Raw genomic sequence first — 22,853 nt, forward strand, 5'->3', positions numbered from 1 at the left:
GATCCTTAATAAAGGTTATTTGATTACCCAAACACTGTATATGCAAAATTATGTGCAATGTAAAGTTTCTTAATGGGAAATGTTTCCTTGTCAAGATCCTGCAGGTGTGGTATGGAAATGCTGTTAGGATCAAATATTTTTATTTGCAACTGAAGGCACTCACCCCTGAGATATACAAAAGCCTACTAAAAAGGAGAAAAATATAACAAATGAGGAGATATATTAAAAGACTTTATTCACAATAGAGAAATTTTACAAATATAATTTTTAAAAATTATGTGTCAATCTATTGTTTCCCATAACATTGGAGATTTATATATAAACTTGAAAATGACAGAATGGATTTATGTAAAAATCAAAAACAATCAATGTACACAATGTGTAGCTCATATGAAAACCTCATGACAAGTCATTGAGTTCTGTAAACTGCCATACAACTTACATGTGTAATATTAATTGCACAAAGTATATCAAGACATATTGAAGAAACACAAAATTAAGTGCTATTTTAACTGTTCATCTTTCAGTATGTGAATACATATATAAATTTTACTGCACAGTTTTGCTGAAAATAAGTTTCAACAATAAGACTTCAGTTGTTAAAATTAACCCCAAATATAACTTTAATTAAATTACATCACTACAATATTAATCTCTTATCTTGTTTACATTTTTGGTGTTTTGGGACTTTTGTTAAAAAAAATCCAAGTTCTAGAATTGCAAAAACTTCATTGTTGCCACTGAGAGCAACATATAGTACAGCTTCTTGTCTATTCACATCAGGACACCAAGGTACCTTACAGTGCAGTGTGTACATACAACCTGATTTTAATACTCTATCTGCTGCAGAAATACTTATCGGCTTTCAAATCAATCAAATTGAAAAAATGAGTTAATTTAAATGGCAAGTTCAAGGGCATTTATACAAACATTATAATCTTATACATATGGCCCAATTTTGGCAATAATTTTTAATATTTTGCCTTAAAGTCCTGGGAACAAAGGGCTCTTGCTATCCATTCATTAGGTGAACTGAAGATATGAGTGGGAGAAGTTATTCTGGATCACAGAGACACATTAGCATGGAAATAATGATGTATGGAAGAGTCTTTTTCATTTACTAATTTTACTAATTTATTCTTTGACACACACCAATGTATGATATTGAAAAAGAGAAAGCAGGTCATAAAGATGGTCCTGTCTGATAAAGGAAATCTTTTAAAACACTTTCAAAAGCTAAAATAACTAAAACGATTAAGCCTATTGATAGCTAAGAAAATAATTGTCTTCAATAATATTAGGTGGAACCATATGAAACTGCTGACAGTTTTTAAACTACAAATGCAGCAATCATATGCTTCAGCCTAATCCATGGGGTTGTACTGATCTTTCTGACCATTCTCAGCTGAAAATTCACATGGTCAAAGTCTTTGCACTTCAGTATATGCAACGTATTAGCCCTTTCATGGAAGTATATCGACATAAATATATATGTATATATAGTGAGCCAATGTAAGCAAACACAAGGTATCACCAAATCTATTCTTGAGAAAACCATTCCTATTTCAAATTTAATGTTTATAAAATCATATATTGATTTTGATCTACTCCAGGACTGTGGGGGATGGGGAGTGGCCATTTCTTTATATTTCTTCTAAGTTGTGATCTCTATGTTGACGATAACCATACTAAATATGCTATATTCTTATTTGGCCTAAAGTTTATTAGATTTTCCTTGATTGATCATGAATAAGTAAAATTGGCAAAGCTTCTTTCAGAGTCAAATCCTGCTTTCACAGGAAATAATTTACTACATTTGAGATAGAGCCTTTTTCAAATCTGAGAAATCTGAACCAAATAGAATGCTTTATTTTCCCAAGAAAAAAAATCAAGATGAAATACAAACAAATGAACTAAAAGCCATATGAAATACCCTCTCTTTAGACGACCCAATTTCTTCATATATTCAAGTTAAACCCAAAAGCTAGTCCATTAAGTTGTACTGTTTTCTTTAGATAAATGTAATTCAGTGATAGCAGAGCTCTGCAAAATTTGAGAGCTCACCTCTCTGTGTAGTAGGGAATGGAAGAAATTAACCAGTATACAATCCAGAAATGACACAGGGCATTTAAAGTAAAATTAAAGGACACATTTACAAAATAGAAAACACTAATATAATTAACCAATAAAAATATACTGCAGTTCCAATGAAATGAGGTCAAAATGAGATGATCCTTTTGGAATGACTTTCTAATTTGAATTACAATGTGAGTGAAGTATTTTAGAAGACATTCTATCAAATAATGATAGACCTGCATAAGGAGGCTGTCACAGTTAGAAGATCTGTCTCTGGTGGACAGACAAACCAGATTAACATGAAATTGAAAAGGAAAAAGCTTTTTTATACTTATTATTATGGCTTTTTGCAACATGGCAAAACATTACAGCTTAAAGCAGACATCATCTCCTCTTAGAGGAGGAAAAAGTTTTGCAGTCAAATCAAATTATAATTAAGAGGTCATAGCTATACCATTCTATTCAGTTTAATAAAAATGATATTACACCTTCATGAACTCCAGAGATAATAGGTTACTTAAAAAGATAAACAAAAAACTGGTGGATACACTGGCTGAATTAATAAAGGATATGATAAGGAATTTAGGTCCACCTATACCTGTGATAATAAACATAAAAGACTGCAAAACAATTTAAGAACTTAATCACAGACCTACTAATCAAAGTTCATCATGTGCCTGATTACCAGAAAAGGAATTATTAAGGTATGCAGTGAAGGGAATGGAGCAGAATAAAATATAAAATGTCTTTTTATTCCTCTCTGATTTCAACTTCTTTTTTATCTTTAGGGAGGATAGGGAGAAGATGTGCCTCGCTATTGAAGATCCAATGCTCCAGTGGAAGAAGATCGTCGTCAGAAAATATTAGGTACAAATATCTGGTGAGAGAAACATAAGTATATGAGGCCCAAGAGACTAGACAGGCAGTGAAACCACAAACACACAGCAAAAACCACATCAATGTCTCCATTCATCTTTCCGAGAAACATGGACAAGAGTCAAATATATCAAAACCCTGAGGGGTTATACTCATTAACATGGGGTAAAGAAGCTACTCAACGCTTTGGTGTTAGCAGTACCAAGTCACTGAACCTAGTTGAGAATATGCCTGCAATTATAGCCATGCCTGATATTACTTGAATGTGTTCATGATAAAGACATCTACAAAGATCTGTCCAGGTACCCTAGCCACATGGTTTTAGAATAATTTTCACCTACTTCAATGTCTCTGCCAGGAAGAAACTCTGCTGCACATCATCATAACTCTCATGAAGAAGGTAAACATCCCTTAGGCCTGAATAGCCTCCATTCACTCTGCAATGGTTTTCCAAGGCCTAAATTACAAAGAGGGGGGAAAAAATAGTCACATTTCAGTAAGCTGATTGTCACTAATTTTATTATTAGATTGTCAAGTTCAGATACAACTTTTTATTTTTTTGAGACAAGGCCTCACTCTGTTGCCTGGGTGGAGTACAGTGGCACCATCATGGCTCACTGCAGCCTCTACCTCTTGGGCTCAGGTGAGTCTCCTGCCTCAGCCTCCCAAGTAGGTGGGACCACAGGCATTCACCACCATGCCTGGCTAATTTTTTGTATTTTTTGTAGAGACAGGGTTTTGCCATGTTGCCCATGCTTGTCTCAAACTCCTGGGCTCAAGCGATCTGCTTGCCTCGGCCTCCCAAAGAGTTGGGATTACAGGCATGAGCCACTGTGCCCAGCCAAAATTTATTTTTTACAAATTGGATTCAACTTAAATGAACGTTTGCTATAGAGTTTTAGGTAAAAAAAAAAAAAACAAAAAAACAAAAACCATAAACTAAATGTAAATTAAAAATGAAGTTACAGAACATATGGACCACATATCTTACCTGATTTGAAACACTTCTGCCTTTAGTCTTGGAAAAATTTTTCACTGATTTTTACCAGTTCCCCCTATGGTCTAGAGCAGGGTTTGGCAAAGTATGGACTATAGGCTAAATCCAGTCCACTGTTTATTTTTGTAAATAAACTTTTATTAAACCGCTGTGGTTTAATAAAAGTGTTGTTTAAATATTGTCTGTGGCTGTTTTTGTACTACAATGACAGAGCTAAGTAGATGCAAAAGAGACTGGCTGACTGTCCACCAAGCCTGATATTGTCTGGCCCTTAACAGAAAGAGTTTGCTGACTCCTAGTTTGGAGAGATTGCTAATGTCAACTGGGATCATAAACCACTGGTTGAGAAACTGTACTGGAACAAAATCAGCTGCTACTATAATCAGAATATCTGAGTTTGAAAATTGATTGTAGGGTACTAATCAGTGATATTGGTAACAGCTAAAAGAATAAAATGAAAGACAGTGAGAGACATGTGGCTGGGATCTATTCCTAAAATACGTTTTTTTTTTTAGTCTAGTATGGAAGAAGATGGGATGACTCCACTGACAACTCTCTAGAGAGAAATGATCCTACATTTCTGTAGTCGTCTGAATTTAATGAATATTTGGAAAACATGGTTTGGGCAGTGTGAGGATGAACATTTAGGTAACAACCTAAACCAACCTGCCTTCCACTTTGTTGGTTACCACTAAGATGGCTGCTGTTTGTGTTTTCTTTTCCCCTTCCAGAGCCCACTTTCTTTCTTTTGTTTGTTTCTATTTTTCTTTAACCTTTTTCCAGCTTTACCGATGTATGACAAATACAAATAGTATATACTGGAAGGTGTACAGTGTGATGTTTTGATATACACTTCTGTGGATATACACCTTCTTCTGTGGTGGATATACATCATCTTCGGATGTGGATATACGTGATCTTCTGTGGATATACACCAAGAATTAGGATTGCTGGATCATATGGTAGCTCTATTTTTAATTTTTTGAGAAACCTCCATACTGTTTTCCATAATGGCTATATCAATTTTCATTGCCACCAACAGTGTACAAAGGATCCCTTTATTCTGCATCCTAAGACTGATTATCTCTTGAATTTTTTTTTTTTTTTTTTTTTGAGACAGAGTCTTGCTCTGTCACACAGGCTGGAGTGCGGTGGCGCGATCTCGGCTCATTGCAAGCTCCGCCTCCCGGGTTCACGCCATTCTCTTGCCTCAGCTGCCTGAGTAGCTGGGACTACAGGCGCCCACCACCACGCCTGGCTAATTTTTTGTATTTTTAGTAGAGACGGGGTTTCACCATCATAGCCAGGATGGCCTTGATCTCCTAACCTCCTGATCTGCCTGCCTCGGCCTCCCAAAGTGCTGGGATTACAAGCGTGAGCCACCACGCCCGGCCTTGAATTTTTGATAATAGCCATTTAAAAAGGTGTATGAGGTGATATCTCACTGTGGTTCTAATTTGCATTTCCCTGATGATTTGTGAGGTTGAGCATCTTTTCACTACTGGCCATCTGTATATCTTCTTTGGAAAAATGTCTCTTCAGGTCCTTTGCCTATTTTGAAATCTGGTTGTTTTTCTGCTACTGAATTGTAAGTTCCTTATATATTTTGGATATTAACCCCTTATCAGACACATGGTTTGCACACATTTTTGTTGCGTTTTGTTTAGTTGATTGTTTACTTTGCTGTAAGGAAACTTTTTAGTTTGATGTAGTTTCAGGTGTTTATGTTTGCTTTTGTTGCCTGTGTTTTTGGGTCAAATATGTCAAGGAGCTTTTCCCCCATTGTTTTCTCCTGGGAGTTTTATGGTTTCAGGTCTTACATTTAAGTCTTTAATTCATTTTGAGTTGGTTTTTTTGTGCTGTTTATATTTTGAAATTACATTTGCTGCTCTGCTAGTTACCAGGCATATTCATCTCTAGGAAAGTTATTTTCTACTCATCACATCCTACTAATCCTGTTAATTATATGGTCAAATAAAAATTTCCATTGTACAAAAATTGCCATCTGCAATCTGGTTCTAATTTATTGACTGTAAACAAAAATAATAAAAGTTTAAGACTAAAACCCTAATATATTTTATAGTGAAATAAAGAAAATATAAACAAGATATACTTACTCTTAGTTTCTCACGTCATTTTTCACTTTTTAGTTTTCCCCTGTGGATCATAATTCTGTCCCTCTTTTTTTTTTTACATGTATAATTGTACCCCATTTTTCTCCCATTTAATCCAACTACCAAGAAGATAGAAAGCATAGACCTTGCCTTATTAGTTGAGAAAAATCTTCTCTGGCTAGAAAGGATTTTGGAGGAAAATAAGGCTCTAAGAACGCAGAGCCCAGAAAAGAGGCGAGGGAAAGTAAATACCAGCCATGGATTCTCATAAGCAGAGATGTTGCACTGAGAGCTCAGCTCCCATCTGCAGATACTGATAATGAGGTTATTGATTTTTCACATCAGGGCTGGAGGACAGAAGGGAGAGAGCAGAGACTATGAGGAGAAGCATTAAATTACCTGGTTAAAGAAAATCTGACCAGCAGGCCACGTGAATACAGAAAATAAAGAAAATGCCTCATGATTTCGTAATTTTAAAAAGCCCCCAAGAAACTAAGACTGATCAACTTAAAAACAGATGCTTCGATTAAATTCTAAGTTCCAGACAGTGCTCCAAATGGAGGATGAGCGTGAAGAAAGAAACTTTCAAGTCCTATTATTTTTTCTTTCCTTTTTTTTTTTTTTTTTTGACAAAAAGTCAAATACCAGATACGCAGAGTAAGCCAAAAATTATTGGTTAAAAAAAGGAAAAAATCAGAATTTAGAAAAAATGGGCAAGCTTTTTATGGGAAACCCCATTTCCAGATATTTCTTTAAACAGATTTTAATCCCAAAACCTCTTCTTAGTTGTTCCCTTGAGGTTTTTTGGTGATGAGCTAATGAGAGGCCCAGCCATGATAAACAGCCACTCCTCCTCCCCATGGAAACTGCTCTAAGCTCCTTCTTTTGTTAGAGGAGTTGCTTTTGGGGTGGACAATGTCTAATCACCTTTCTTTCTAGTTCACCCTCTCATTCTTGTTCCCCACAAGTCCTCCTGGGGTAAGCTATACTATTCAAGAACACGGCCAAAAATTTTGAGTCGTGGGCCAAGTTCCAGCTTGAGACCCCCCTTATCAGTGGCTGCAGAGGCTCCATGTCCCCGGTAGCATCTTCCTTCTCAACATGGGGTTGTACGTGAGAATAAAACAAAATGAAGAAACGCTTAGACAATTAACAAGGGCTTCAGAGGTTTAGAGAGGCCCAGCCACTTTCAGTTTTCGGTAAATTAAAAAAAAAAATTTTTTTTTTTAAAGGAAAAGCACCAAAGAACCGCCCCCTCCCCTTATGCAAAAGTCTAGATTTTAAGACTTTAGGAACGTGAAGCTGGGGACAAATAATAGCTTTCTTGGGCCCTTACAACAGCCCTGATTCTATCAGCATCTCAACAGTGGAAGCTGCCACGTGTTCGTATGGCTAAGTCTAACCAGATCATCATTGTACTACAATCTGTTCTTGGGACTCTCAGCCTCTAGACATAGGGACCACCTTGGTTTTGAGTAAATGCTTCTATTATTAGTGATCCTATGTGACTGGGATGTGCTCATAGCAGAGAACAGGATATGAGAATGTTTATAGTGACTGGAGCGCTAAACAATGGATGAAGGGTAGGTAAGAAATTACCAAGCATCATGAGTTAAATCCTAAGTCAGAGGACAGAAGAGTATTCTCATGCCTACCAGATATATAAATGGCTGATCCATGGAGTAAGGCTGTCTGCTTGAGTGTCGTCTGAACTCAAGCATAGAACACAGAGAATCAGGCACCTTGAACAAATCAAAGAGGGTTTGGAAACAGGATGAAGCCTGAAGAGGCAGGAGTAGGAAGGAGGAATATAAGTCACTTTCTGAGAGTTGAAATGTCTGAGTGGAAAAGGTTAGGTTTAGAAGAGCAAAGAAAAATGTCTGTGCAAAAAAACAAAATAAAAAAACCTGAAACTACTAAAAAAACCCCTAGAGCCAAAAAAAATCCCAAATCCCCATGTAAGGCTTTAGCCTTTACCACAGATCAGCTGAGACATTATATAATCTATGTGAATATATACATATAATATTCTGATAAAGCTCATGCTGTAGGTTATCAGATTTATGGAAGGAATTTGTCAGTTTCTCATGTTTTTTTTTTTTTTTTTTAATTTTCGAGAGTGTCTCGCTCTGTTGCTCAGGCTGGCGTGCAGCGGTGTGATCTTAGCTCAAAATAACCTTGAACTCCTGGGCTCAAGTGATCCTCCCTCCTCAGCCTCCTGAGTAGCTAGGGACTATAGGAGTGTGCCAGCATGAGGGGCTAATTTTTAAATTTTGTAAAGACAGGGTGATGACTTGTTGCCCAGGCTGGATCTCAAACTCCTATCCTCGAGCCATCCTCCCACCTCGGCCTCCCAACATGCTGGGATTACAGGCTTGAGCCACCACGCCTGGCCTTCATGACATTTTTGAGAAAAAGCAAAAGAAATTATTAGTTAAATATTATTTCTGTCAGGCAGACTCACAAGTGCTTGAACACCTGTGATTAATGGAGTGCTGTTAACCCACAAAAGAACTCTCTAGTGTTGTACTGCTGGATTATATACCCTTTCACATCTTATTTGACATTATTATTAGAAATTTAATTAAGACACAGAAAGCAGGTTTCTCAAGTGTATCAGTGAAAGAAGGCTGAGAAGGGAGTGCTTTGTTAGAAGATAGGAAGACGGCTTACAAATACTTTATAAACTGAAAGTATGGGTGAAAAAGTACATTGCAAAGGAGATGTGACTCAGCGGTAGCAAATGGAGAAGCTAACACTGACCATACTTTCAATATAAGCCAGTTTTTTATTTTTTATTTTTTTGGAGACGGAGTCTCGCTCTGTCCCCCAGGTTGGAGTGCAGTGGTGCGATCTCGGCTCATTGCAACCTCCGCCTCCTGGGTTCATGCCATTCTCCTGCCTCAGCCTCCCGAGTAGCTGAGACTACAGGTGCCCGCCACCATGCCCGGTTAATTGTTTTTTTTTGTATTTTTAGTAGAGATGGGGTTTCACCGTGTTAGCCAGGGTGGTCTCGATCTCGTGACCTCATGATCCACCCACTTCGGCCTCCCAGTTTTTTTTTTTTTTTTTTTTAAATATAAATCTACTAAAAGAACAAGTTGGACTATAAGCTGTGAAAAAATCACACTGTGAAGAGAGGAAGAAAGGTTTTTGAGACACACTGTTCAGCCCTAAAAGACCACAGCTGGAAACCAGGTCAGGAGAAGAAAATCAAGGGAAATGATGGATGAGGAAAGGAAGAGATGGCAGAACGTGCTGTCTTCAGATAATTGAGGAGCTGAAATGTAGGAGGGAGATTTTTTCCCTCTCCAGAGCACAGAACATTGTAAATTGTGGCTTCAAAATAACTTTCTAACACCTTCAATATTACCAATTGGAATGAGTTACTTTATTAGGTGATACATTCCCCTTTGCTGGAAAGTCCTTGGGTTGATGAGGAGCAGCTATCTTGCAAAGATCTGGAGGGAAGTCTTGTCTTTAAGTGGAGAGCTGGATGAGGTGATTTTTAAGACCCCCTATGTTTCAGTTTGGGTTCCCTTAAAAATAAAGCATGAGACAAGGGTTGGACACAGGATGCAAGAAGTCTATCAGGGAGGTGACATCAGGAAGTGGGCAAGTGGGAAGAGCAAAACAGGGACAGAAGAGCCAATGAATCATATTAAGTTACAACTGTGTGCAACTAGGCTCACTCCTGCTAGAAACCCTCTGAAGAACCATGTAGCATGCATTCCAGAATGATTCTTGAAGGAAAGAAGACTGGGATAGTCTTCTATCCCAGTCTGATGGATAACTGGAATAGTTATCCATCAACTCCAAAACCTCCTTGGTTGACAGCCATTAACTCCCCAGCACTTCCCAGACCACAGCCAGCTGGCTAGGGAAAAGCTCTTCCACCTTCTTTTCCTGACATGGTTTCCAGCTGTGGTTTCAAGTATGCATCAGAACAGCCAAGTGCTGGAGGTGCTGGAGGTGGGAGCTGCCAGCACATGCAGGGCTGCTGCTAAAACACAGGAGGCCACGAGGGCGGGCGTAACACCAGGGGAAAAGCATGCGGCCATGCCTTCAAAGTCCCAGTTTTTCTGGTTTAAAAAATGCAAGATCCTACAGCACTCCTGGCTCACCACTATAGCTCAGGTTCTAGCAGAGGTTACTGGGGGGGTCCCCAAAATTGAGACCTCAGTGTTGTGACACAGGGAAACAATTTCACGTCATATATTATGTTAAAGAGTTGACAAGAAATAAAAACCACAACACATAAACCAACCTTATGATCCCATAAACAACCAACCCCCTGAAGAACACAGCAAACCAAAGCATCCTGTCTACCTCGCAATACGAATTTGCTTACTTCCCATTTTTGATCCCTTCTTGGCTATACATTTTGCACATTCTAACATCTATAAAATGGATGTCATAATTTAATTGGCAGTGTTATTTTTCTTAGTGGTATATAAAATAATGATGCTTCTTACTAATTATGGTGTTTTAGATTTGGTGGAGTACATTATTCCTGATATTCTCAACTTAAACTGATATTCAATTCATTTGTTGGCCAATTGAAGACCAAAACAATTCCCTATCACCAAAGTTTAGAAAAGCTTCAATTTTAACATTTTTTTTCCAGAGAAAAAAACAGAAATGTAAAGAAATTACAATGACTACTGATTAAATGTAATAAAACTGCCCCCTCAAAGAGGCCTAGAGAATTGCTGTTATTTAAAATGACTGATGATTAATGATAAGACACATACTAAATGAAGAAGATAATAAGCAAGATTCACCGATGGCTTCCTAAGATATTAGTTAAATTTTACCAAAGGCAATATTCATTTTAGATTTCCTGAGAGAAGTCATTCCTTATGAACAGTTTTTCAAGATAGCTAACTTTCTAACAAAGAGTGCTGGAGAATGAGAGTGTAATTAAAGCATTTGCTTGTTCTTATCCCCTGAATTCCCTCCCAGTCCTTGAGGGAATTCAGACAATCAGACAGACACTGTTAGATGCATATCCTGCAGGGTGCCTCCTTAGGCATTCGGCACACAAAGCATTCACTAGATTAGTTTAGGAAGGAGATACACCATCCTCGGCAGGAAGAGACCCAAGAGGTGACAGACAATTAAAACAACACACTGGGCAGATGGAAGGCTTACAGATATTCCAAGAAACCTGAGACTGGTGAAGGAATATCCTTATACAAAGTAATTCTTCTGTAAGTGCTTTCTAAAAGTTAGATCTAAGTAGCTATTTACTCTAAGTAAAAGCATATACTAGCATTTTAAAGCCCAAAGACAGAAAAAAACATGAAGTGGTTTATTGAAACAGACAGAGGTGAATATCCCCAAGCTGCCAACAACTCTTAGGTGGCATTAAGATATCATCATTTTTGTATTAAGGGGAACTTAATTTTAGACTATGCCTTTCTAGTTATCTCCTTCAATATCTAAGTCTATCAGTAGGTATATCTATATCAATGTTATACAAAGCAAAGCTGAAGCCAGGGATATAAAATGACTTCAATGAAAATACAGTCCTGGGTGGAAAAAATCCTGGTCGAAGCATGAAAAATTATAGGAAAGATGATAAGCCTGATTTACGGGTATCACTGAACATTTTTTACTATGACATTTATCTATAAGAAACATGCAAATTAAAACATCACCTCTACGGCTTCCCAGGCCCATTTCCTGTACTTTGGATCATGAGTCAGTCTCCACATATACATGTAAGTCTCCATAACTTCTGGCCGTAAGATGTAGTATTTTTCATTTTGTCTTGTGGCAATGGCTTCAACACCACCATCAAATCTGAAAGCTTCTGGTCCCAGTTTCATAACTAAAGGGCATGGAATGAATGAATAAGGGTTATTGTTCTGGACAGTGCTTACAGTCAAAAACTTAAATGAAACTAGAAAGTACAGTCATCCCTCAGTATCTATGAGGGATTGGTTCCAGGACCCTCTGAGGATAACAAAATCCATGGATCCTTGAGTCCCTTATATAAAATGGCAAAGTATTTAGATACAACCTAGGTACATCCTCCCATATACTTTAAATCACCTCCAGTTTACTTATAATACTTAATACAGTGTAAATGTTATGTAACTAGGTGTTATACTGTATTGTTTAGAGAATAAAGATAAGAACAAAAACTCTATAAATGTTCAGTACAGACAGAACCATCCATTTTTTGGGAACATTTCTGATCTGCAGTTGTGGAATCCAGGAATATGAAGGTCTGACTGTACTTTAACAACACTGAAGAGAGATGTCAAAGCAGTCGTTTTAAGAAAGAGTTATAAACATCATGTAATAGATAATATTCATATACTTAAAAAATTTAGTCATCGAAAAGAGTCCATTTTAGAAAATATTAACAATTTTTTTTCATTTAACCCCCATTTACTGAGCACCTACCAGGCAGATACAAGACACCATGAAATACCATTTGAGTTAGCCAGAAACTTAGTGGTTGACAATCCTAAGTAATTTTGCAACAAAAGGACAGTTATTTACACTTTGTGTTTCAAATTCCTATTTTATAAGAAGGGAGGAGGATTCATGATCTATTTCATGGGGGATGTGGAGAAGATTAATAATGGTTAATAAAATGCTAAGTTTCTCTTTGCAGGGAGATAGAGACCCTTGCCCAATGTTATTGGCAAAAGCAGAAGTCAGTAAATTAGGCTGGCTTTAACTCTTCATGGCCTGGATTTTTGTTTCTTGGTAAACTAATGGTAGATATATTTAGGTAGAAAAGCATTGCCTTTTAAAATAAAAATATACATTCCTTTAAGACATTAATCACGATCATCAAGCTTCACAGGCAGAGTGGATAGTCTTTCGAGGGCAGTAATGACAAAACTGCATGAAATCAAAGCATGTGGGAATAGACTGTAAATGAAGAATAACACGTACTCACATGTTCGATTATATGATTCATGACAAGTACGGGCAATTTCAGCCCCGAGTTCAAGGTAGTGTTGGGCCATGCCTTCAGGAGCTGCATCAGCCCCAAGTGCGAACATGCCCCCCGCAAAGCAGGTCAGGTGGCCCATCTTGTGCTCCAGGAGGCCCCCTTTCCACTCTGCGATGTAAGTTAGTCCGCCGCTAGACTTGCGGATCAAATGAGTCTCGATGGCCTGTGAAAAACACTTACTTTTTAACATTTTGTAATCTCGTCTCAAATTCATACTAAAAATATGCCCAACATTAAAAAAAAGAATAAAACACAACTCACAATCAGAGCTTGGTGTTACAAATCCATTCAACCTGAAATTACATGCTATTGCTTTCTGTATTCCTCCTCTAGTTTATGCCTTGTTTGGTTAGTCAGAATTAACACTGCTGCGCCAGCACATTTGGTTTTGCTTGGTTCTGTGACCAAACATTGTATTTCTTATATTCAAAAAACTTTCCCCTTCCCAAAGACAGGCCACTGTGCAGCAGTAATAGTTGGTCTGGTACATTTTCATTTCCACAAGTGGTGAAATAACATAAAGCCCAGGCCCTAAGGTGGATGAAGAACACAGCATATTTGTGCATGAGATCCAGGAATGGTGGCAGAATTCTTCCTTTCACTTCCGTAGGCTTGAAGGGATAACAAAATAGAGTGGCAAAGAGGAGGTGTTCTGGGGCCAGAAGACTTGGCTTCAAATTCCAGCTCTGACACTATCTCTAATTTGTGGGAGTGAACAATTTGCTTACTATATCCCTAAATCTCAGCATCCTATTCCATAAATGGGAACAATAGGATCTCCTGATAGGACTCTGCCACATTTTGTTTATAAAGCAGTCACTAATCCAAGTTGCACTTGATAAAAGTCATTTATAATTATCATTTACATCTCCAATGTGGTGACACTTGAATCAAGTTTCTCTCTAATACTTCCATTAAAAAGCACACTATTATATAATGAATAAATATACATATTTTAAAAATCAGAATAAAAATCTTTAAATTTGGGAGAAATGGTAATGTTTACAAAAATGATTTATAAAACATCTTTTATTTCTATCCCAGGTCTGTTGATATTCTCTTAAGCTAGACGGGTAAGTAAAATATGCCTTATATTTTAAAAAGCAAAAATAAAGTGTGTTTGGCATTGCTAATCTCCAATTACTCTAATAGAAAATGCTCACCCTGCTGCCCCACAATTACTTCATGGAAGGAGAAAGGACATGACTGTGTCTATACCTGTACACTGCTATCAAGAGAGAGGGATTTATTAGGAAGCACATTTGGGAATAACAGACACAGAAAAAAACTTTTGATAAAGAAGAATGAAGGAAAATGAATACACAGGGAGCTAAAACCTTTCCTACCTTTATTAGAAATAAACGAATGAAACCAAGATGGTAAGAAATAAATGAACATATTACTGTGCTCATTAACTGTGGTTAAGCTAATGTTATTGATGGTTTAGTTATTACATTAATATTTCATTATTTTATGCAACTGAACATCTTAGCTATTTACACTTCTCATAACACAAATTGCAATAAGGTCCTTCAAGCAGATACTTGTTCATCACCTAAGAAATTATTCTTTCTACATGGCAAGAGTAACAGCTTTTGAGCATGAATTAGAGAAACATTATTACCCTGTTATGGATCCTAAATAAAGTACAGTATTATTTCTGGCATGATCCGGACCAAGTTGCTACCTCTTAATAAAAACTACAATGAGATTCCAAGACCTTCAAAGCAATAATTTTGTGTGGCCATGGGAAAATATAAATAAATACAAAGAAGGATAGTCTTCAGTAGATCTGAAAAAACTGTGTCAAGGATACAGATAATTGATTAGAAAAAAGAGTACTATATATTTTGTGATTTAATCCTTCTATAATTGATTTAAAAAATTGGTTTGATGAAGCCTTCAGAATCGTAAGTGTCTGATATGTCATCTGCCCAGGTATCATTTACCATTGTGAGTTCCTAGTGTAGTCTCCAGATAGGGCCATGATAGCCAGCTGAAAGCTCAAAATATTTTGTTATTAAAATAATCAAATAAAACATATCACTCTGGGATTAAATGCTTCCCAAAATCTACTTGAAGCTACAACAGAGTAACTGTATCTTCAGTAATCAACTGTCCAGAACAATAGCGTACAACATCCTCCCTTTGGTTACAATAATCTTCTAAAGTACAACTTAGCAGAAATAAACTTTGCTGTAAAAGACACGGCTACTTCTCAAAACAGAAATTTAGTTGTTCTAGCTTTGCTTTCTAAGTTGAAAATATACAATGGATTGAAAATTAGCTTTTATTACTAAGAGAAGCAGGAAACACTTTGACTTCATTTGTTCCTAATGGATTTTCCTGTCAATGATTTGTCTGAATACAATATACTAAAAGTTGTGTGGGTATGGTTTTAGGAATTAGGAAGAAAATATTTCAAATAATATTTGAAAGCTGTCTTTTTTTGAACATCAAGATCCTAGAAGGCCAATTTAAGATTAGAATAATTAAAATGTCTGCCAGTATGGTAATTAGAGGATGACAGAATGGAAACTATAAAATACGGAGAACTCCCCAGGTTAAAATCTGAAACCTCATAGCAAGGAGGAAAAATAAACCTAAAAGAGGCCATGTGGCTCATAACCTAGTTCGCTTTTGATGTTAATCACGTGCCTTTATAAAGGCTGTGCCAAATGTAGGACAATGTTCTCACTAAGGCACTTCTGGTTCCTACACGTGAAGTAGTGAAGACTTGTAAAGGAAACCAATGTCATACTCAGTGTAGTTAACCACAACAAAGCAAGCTGCATTTATATTTAAATAAACAAGTACGCCTATGTCAAAATAACCCAGACCTCTTGTTAGAAAGACCAATTTTATAATGGCTACATCTTTGGGATTACAAATTTCCATTTTTTTCCCATGAATTAACACTTTATTAAAAAATTTCTAAGCTGTCAAGAAAATTTTTCTGAGGACTGAGCCACTATTTTACAACACTACTGGAGAAGCCTTGATAATAATATTAAAAGAATATATGTGTTACCACATCAAATAGTTAATTGCAAAAGCATCTGATTCCACTAAAAAATTTTGTTCCTGAAGAGTACAAATATTTTAGATAAAGTGATTTTCTTTCTAACTTTATTTACTTTCTAACTTTATTTCAGTTTTGATTGAGGCTTAACTGGAGGTGTTTCTTAGTTTACTTTTATACTGGCCTTCTCCTAGAGACTAAGTAGTTTCTAACTTACCTTACTAACTTACTGCTTGCAAATTAGTAAATGAAGATTTACATGTAGAATGGAAATTCTTACAAATAAATCCACAGTGGATGAGTTAAAAGGAACAGGTGCTGATACAGACAAACTTTAATCTTAATTTTGGTTCGACATGTAATCTCTCTGAGGTGCAGCAACTTTATCTGTAAAACTAGGTAATATCTCAAGTACCGTGAGAGAGAAAAAAAACCCAACTCCACCATTTCATTTAAAGGAGCTACCTAACACACTGCTTAGCACATGGCAGGCAATTCAACACACAACTGTTGCCTCTTACTTCTCCACTGTAAAGAATCTTTGATACTATTAATGATCTTCCCTGAAATATGAGTTTGTTCAGATTTTTATGTGTGGATTTCCTTAGAGTACTGTCCATATATCTCTGGGGACAAGTTTACTTCACACGGAGGTAGCCATTGGGACTGTCTGTCTTCTCGGACAATTTTAACTTAGGCAATTGTCAGAATACAAATTCAGGATATCCCCCTGCATAATTTAAATTGTGGTCCTAAGGAGAGAATTCATATTTATTAAAGAATATGACTTTTTCAGATATGTGACTCTTAACTGAGGTTTAAACCATGCAAAAACTTTAACTGCCCTATTAGAAATAAACATCAAATATGATTACCATTATTACAATGATATTAGCAGATATCAAACTCTACCTAACTGGAAATATTTTGTAACTCACTCATGTAGTACACCACTTATTCATTAAAACTTGATTAATATACAAATTATAAGTTAGGGCTGAGTGGCAAAGATGATTTAAATATTGGGTTACCTGAACAGCATCAAAATACATCTTCTTAGCTTCCAGATCTGTCTTGTCAGACATTAACCAGGCCTTCAGCAAATATTCATAGAAGCTGTCTCCAAGTCCTCCAACTGATACATGATCTGGAAAGAGAGGGAAATGAATTTTAGAGTGATTCAGCTTTTAATTCAGATAATGCAACAAAATCACATTAGCAACTAGGATGCAACCCTATGTCAACTGCAAGTCACTGTTACATTTAAATTCCAACAAATCTCTTATTTTCAGAAAGATATTCTGAAATGAGCAGATGGGCTATTAACTAATGTAACATACTCTAAATAATTACCAGAGTAGTTTTGTAAACATGGAAGATAAAAGATATGTAATTACCCCTAATTCTAAAAATCTAGTTCTCTAGTGAAAAACACCCAACTAAAATGTTCACAGTATATATTTAAATACATTTTTATTTGCTTTAGTTCTGAATAATATAAAATTCTGGCAAAGCTATGAGTATTAGCAAATCTTTTTTAACAAGTGGTTTGTAATAAGTAAAACAAGAAGCTCCTCAGGTTCTTGCCATTATTATTATTTCTAAACTCACTCTGTCACCCAGGCTGGAGTGCAGAGGCACGATAATAGCTCACTATAACCTCGAACTCCTGAGCTCAAGTGATCCTCCTGCTTCAGCTTCCCAAGTGGCTGGGACTACAGGCACGCATCACCACGCCAGGCTCATTTTAAAATTTTTTGTAGAGACGGCATCTTGCTATGTTGCTTCAGCTGATCTACAACTCCTGGCCTCAAGCGATCTTCCCACCTGGGCCTCTCACAGAAGAGGGATTACAGGTATGAATCACTGTGCTCAGCCTATTATTATTTGATAAATTTTCTAGTGCTATGAATCTGAAGGGTCAAATACCTATGGGACAGGGGCAGTCAAAAAGGATATGGGGCAGAAGAAGAAGTTTTTCCTCCTAATACTCCATTCCTACAGTCCACCTTCACTGCCATTTATCATGCCAGATCCACTACATGTATTATCAACAATCTCACAACTGTAGGATAGGTATCTTCATTTTTTTTTTTTTTTTTTTTTTTTTTTGTTGAGACGGAGTCTTGCTCTGTCACCAGGCTGGAGTGCAATGGCGCGATCTTGGCTCACGGCAACCTCCACTTCCCAGGTTCAAGCGATTCTTCTGCCTCAGCCTCCCGAGTATCTGGGATTACAGGAGCCCGCCACCACACCTGGCTAATTTTTGTATTTTTAGTAGAGACACAGTTTCGCCATTTTGGCCAGGCTGGTTTTGAATTCCTGACCTTATGATCTGCCTGCCTCAGCCTCCCAAAAGTGCTGGGATTACAGACATGGGTCACTGCGCCTGGCCCAGAGTTCTAATGACAGTGCCCCTTCAATCTATTCCCCACATTAATGTCAGAGTAGCCCTCTTAATATATGAATGCGATCACCCTTTACTCGAAGCCTTTCAATCCTGTGTGTTTGGTGCCATGCAAGATCTCAATCTTGTCTATGCCATTCAGTCTTGCTTCACTTGCTCTCTGCTCACTTGCTATACCCCTTCTTTTGGCTCCTCAAAAACATCAGGTTCCATCTCATCTCAGGCAGGGCTTTTCTACGCCTTGTTCTCTCTGCCTGAAATGGACCCTAGGACCCCCTTCCCCTTCTTTAGTAGTTCTTACTCATACTTCATATCTGGGATCAAATGGCACTTCCTCACAGGAGTGTTCTCTGACAATCCCACTAGGTTCCCTTGTCACACACCTTTGGGTAGCACACATTTATCACCTGCAATTTCATAATGTGGTAACGATTTTCTTCTGCCTCCTCCACAAGATCGTGAACCAAGAGGGCAGACACCAGACCTACTATGTTTCCCAGTCCACCGCAGCCCCTGGACAGTGTCTTGCACATGGTAGGTACTCAACAAATAATCGACGAACAAAGCAAAATTCTTCTATGTCAACCTTAATAAAGGGCTGTAACTACTCAAGCCAAAGAGCTATGTTTTAAAGTAGTTAAGTATGTGATTTTCTTATTGCAGAAAGTGTAGAATTATAGTTTAAATTTTAGTGTAAAAATATATTTAAAAAATTCTAAGTCTGATTCTTGAAGTGACCTTTATGGTTTCCTAAATCAACATAGAAACCTCTGAAATTTACAAACTAAATAGACTAAGTACGAACTCATCAATAATAAGCTCTGTTGTTATCAACGTGATTGTAGGAGACACATGCAAGCGATGCGTGGAAAAGCAAATCATGGTTTGGCACTGTCAAAACAACACTGACTCGATGAAGTGATAGGAAATGATGGCCAGGATCCAGACGTGTCATTTGGAGTTAAAGCAATGAGAGCTGAAAACCCATGGCCAGAAGCAGCTTGATGTTTTCCTTCCCCTGGGTTATGATTTTCTAATAGATGGAAGAAGCAAGTTTGGGCAGTTGGGGATTTTTTTAAAAAAAGAAAAAAGTGTTACATAAGAATACATTTGTTTTAATTAATTTTGGTAAAGTGCTAGTTTTCTATTTTTAAAATTTCCTGCCTATAAAAATTTCACATTTGAAAAAAAAAAAAACAAGACAAAGGAACGTAGAAGAGAAACAGGTCTTCTCATTAATTTAGCATGTCACTCACTAAGCTTCCTTCAGGCCTGGATGGCTGTTTGTCAACACAGTCCTGTGTAAACATCTTAGCGGATGTGGGGGAGAGCAGGCCTGATTTTATCAGCAGGAAAGGATCAACCTACTTCTAGAAATAACATAATATGGTATTTTTATGTTCAACTGCTCTAAATGTGAGGTTGCAATGAGCTGAGATCATGCCACTGTACTCCAGCCTGGGTGACACACAGTGGGACCCTGTCCCACAAAAAAGAAAAAAAAAAGAAAAAATATGAATATTCGTACTATTTGGTGTTTGTTTGCCTTTGTTCTCAGTGAGGCTTCAGCAGTTTCACCTGACACTGTAGGTGTAAATATCAACACATTAGAAAAGGCAGAAAGTCTTTCAAAGTACCACTATTAAAAGCAGACGCAGAAAGAGAGACGAGATACACAGCACATATGTATTCACAAAATTTAAGTAAGTAAACATCCACTAAGTGCAAGATACTGTGTACTGGCTTAGTGAATATGACTAAGACATGTATTATATGTCTTGATATTATATTATATATTATTATACTAGTATTATAATAAAAATAGTTTCGACCTTGTGGGCCTCCTCAGAGGTCTCAAGGACTTCCAGTGATCTGTCGACCACACTTAGGTAAGTGGTAACCTTGACTATAGTCCTAAGGTTTCAACAGCTAGGCCTTCCAGAGCTACAGACATATTTTAGCATATGGATTTTAGCATATTCTTTCCTATTAAATTATTCTTAAAGAAAAGTACTTCTAAAGTAATAGTGAGGTATCTAAGAACATGATATTAAAATATAAAGAAAAAACCCAAGTTAGAGTAAAATCTTAAGGCAGTGTACTCTTGCCACAGTTGGGTATCTCAATATTCCTCACTTGTTTTCAGCTATTTAATCTACTACTGTTTTTCCAAATCAGCTTGAGAACATTTCTTTCAACTACTCTGAATCTTTATGCCCCTGCTCAAAATCGTCTGAAGAGTCTTAAGTGCAGGCTTCTAGGATCAAAAGTCCTTGTGCAATACTTTCTCCCATCCTAAAGGTAATTCTACTGGCAAGAAACCTTTATATCTGGCAGCTTAAAATTAAGAAGAGAAAAACAGGCTATTTGCTCTTCCAATTTCCCAACTCTTAAAAATTCAGGCTCCTCTCTCATTATATAGCCATGCAGAAACAGAATGTTAGGAAGCAGAATGGTCTACCTACTCTCTATAAAACCCTCATCGTCATTAGTACAAAGGAATGAATTTTCTTTCTATCCACATGACCAACTTGTTACAGGTTAACATCCCCACACTACTCTGGCCAGATCTTCCCTTTCTGATTCATAGCTTTAAATGTGCTTATATGTCATCACACTTGGAGTTATATATGAAAAATACACAATCCAGTTTCCTGGTAACACGATCTGATGACAGAAGCCTGTTTATTAAAGGAGCCATGCCCTTTTCTCCTTTTCTAAACATTTCTCAACAAAATCTGTGCTGCTTTTGTGCTTCCTCTCTCTCTCTGAGGACAGTACCGAAAAGAGCTATAATAATGCAAATCTTCTGACTTACGTTGACCCCACTGTCCACTACTGGGATTCAGATAGTTAGGATAAAGGCCTTGCGGTTTTTCCAGTTTGTTCAGTACTGTTCGAATATTCATTACCTATAATAGAAAATAAAATGTTACTGTGAAAATCTAAAAAACAATTTTCATGCCATTCTTCTTCTTGAACATACAAGTTGACTTAAATTATGCAGAGTTAGAACAAAGATAATTGCTGTTAGCTTATTATTAGAAACATAATGGCAGTAAGTGAATATAGTCACAGTGATTCGTTATCTACCATTAGCCAGATGCCATACTAGGAACAAGGGGCCAGTGGATAAACAAAGTCACCGCACTCTTAGAATTGTGCATCCTAGTGGGATGGGACAGACAATAAATAAATAAATAGATAAATAAATACATAAGTCTAGTCATGTGTCACTTAATGACAGGGATACATGCTGGGAAACACAGGCAATTTAACTGTTGTACGAACATCATAGAGTACACTGTCACGAATGTAGTTGGCACAGCCTACTGTTTCTAGGTTACAAACCTGTGTAGTGTATGTTACTGTACTGAAGTATTTGTGTATCTAAACATAGAAAAATACACTATAAAAGATGAAAAATGATACCTTTCTATAGGGTTATACATTTTATAACCCTATACATAAATACAGGGCACTTTGTATAGGGCATTTATCATGAAGGAAACTCGCAGGACTGGAAGTTGCAGGGGATGAGTTAGTGAGTAATGAGTGAATGTGAAGGCCTGGGACATTACTGTATAGTACTGTAAACTTTATAAACATAGTACACTTAGCCATTATTAATACATTTATAAAAGTACTTTTCTTTCAATAATAAATTAACCTTAGTTTACTGTAATTTTACTTTATAAGCTTTTTAATTAAAAAAAATTTTGACTCTTTTGTAATAACCATTAGCTTAAAACACACTTTGTATAGTTGTACCAAAATATTTTCTCTTCATATTCTTATTTATAGGCTTTTTTCTATTTAAAATTTCTTTTTAAAGTTGTTTAACTTTTTAAACTTTTTGTTAAAAACTAAGACACATATACACATTAGCTTAGGACTCCACAGAGCAGGACCATCAATATCACTGTCTTCCACTTCTACATCTTATCCCACTGGAAGGTCTTTCAGGGGCAGTAGCACGCACGGAGCTGTCAACTCCTGTGATAACAATGCCTTGAAGAGGAATACCTCTTGAAGGACCTTGCTTCTACAGCTAACTTAAAAAAAAAGTGGTACATTCTAAAATAACAATAAAAACCATAGTAGTACATAAATCAGTAATGCAGTCATTTAATTATCATATATTATGTACTGTACATAATTATATGTGCTATACTTTTATATGACTGGCAGTAGAGTATGTTTATGCCATCACCACCACAAACATGTAAGTAATGCATTGCACTATGACATTATGACAACTATCATGTCACAAGGCCATAGGAATTTTTTCAACTCCATTATAAACTTACAGGACCACTGTCACATATGTGGTCCATTGTTGACTGAAACACTGTTAAGTAACACCTAACTGTATACTATGT

At 36.8% G+C, this 22,853-nt stretch overlaps 1 protein-coding gene across 1 annotated transcript in view; it reads right to left on the minus strand.

Annotated features, from left to right (window-relative positions):
* Positions 1-221: 221 nt before the first annotated feature.
* Positions 222-22,853, minus strand: part of MAN1A1 (mannosidase alpha class 1A member 1) — a 182,686-nt gene continuing 160,054 nt past the window's right edge. Inside the window, exons 8-13 of the mRNA XM_030809626.1 lie at positions 21,290-21,383; positions 17,096-17,211; positions 12,986-13,205; positions 11,727-11,899; positions 3,294-3,409; positions 222-2,953 (exon numbers count right to left, since the gene is read on the minus strand). Of these exons, the coding sequence (XP_030665486.1) occupies positions 2,827-2,953; positions 3,294-3,409; positions 11,727-11,899; positions 12,986-13,205; positions 17,096-17,211; positions 21,290-21,383 (846 nt within the window). The 3' untranslated portion in view covers positions 222-2,826. The remainder of the gene's footprint in view (positions 2,954-3,293; positions 3,410-11,726; positions 11,900-12,985; positions 13,206-17,095; positions 17,212-21,289; positions 21,384-22,853) is intronic.

Source organism: Nomascus leucogenys, chromosome 3 (assembly GCF_006542625.1).
Source record: "Nomascus leucogenys isolate Asia chromosome 3, Asia_NLE_v1, whole genome shotgun sequence".
Lineage (NCBI taxonomy): Eukaryota > Metazoa > Chordata > Mammalia > Primates > Hylobatidae > Nomascus > Nomascus leucogenys.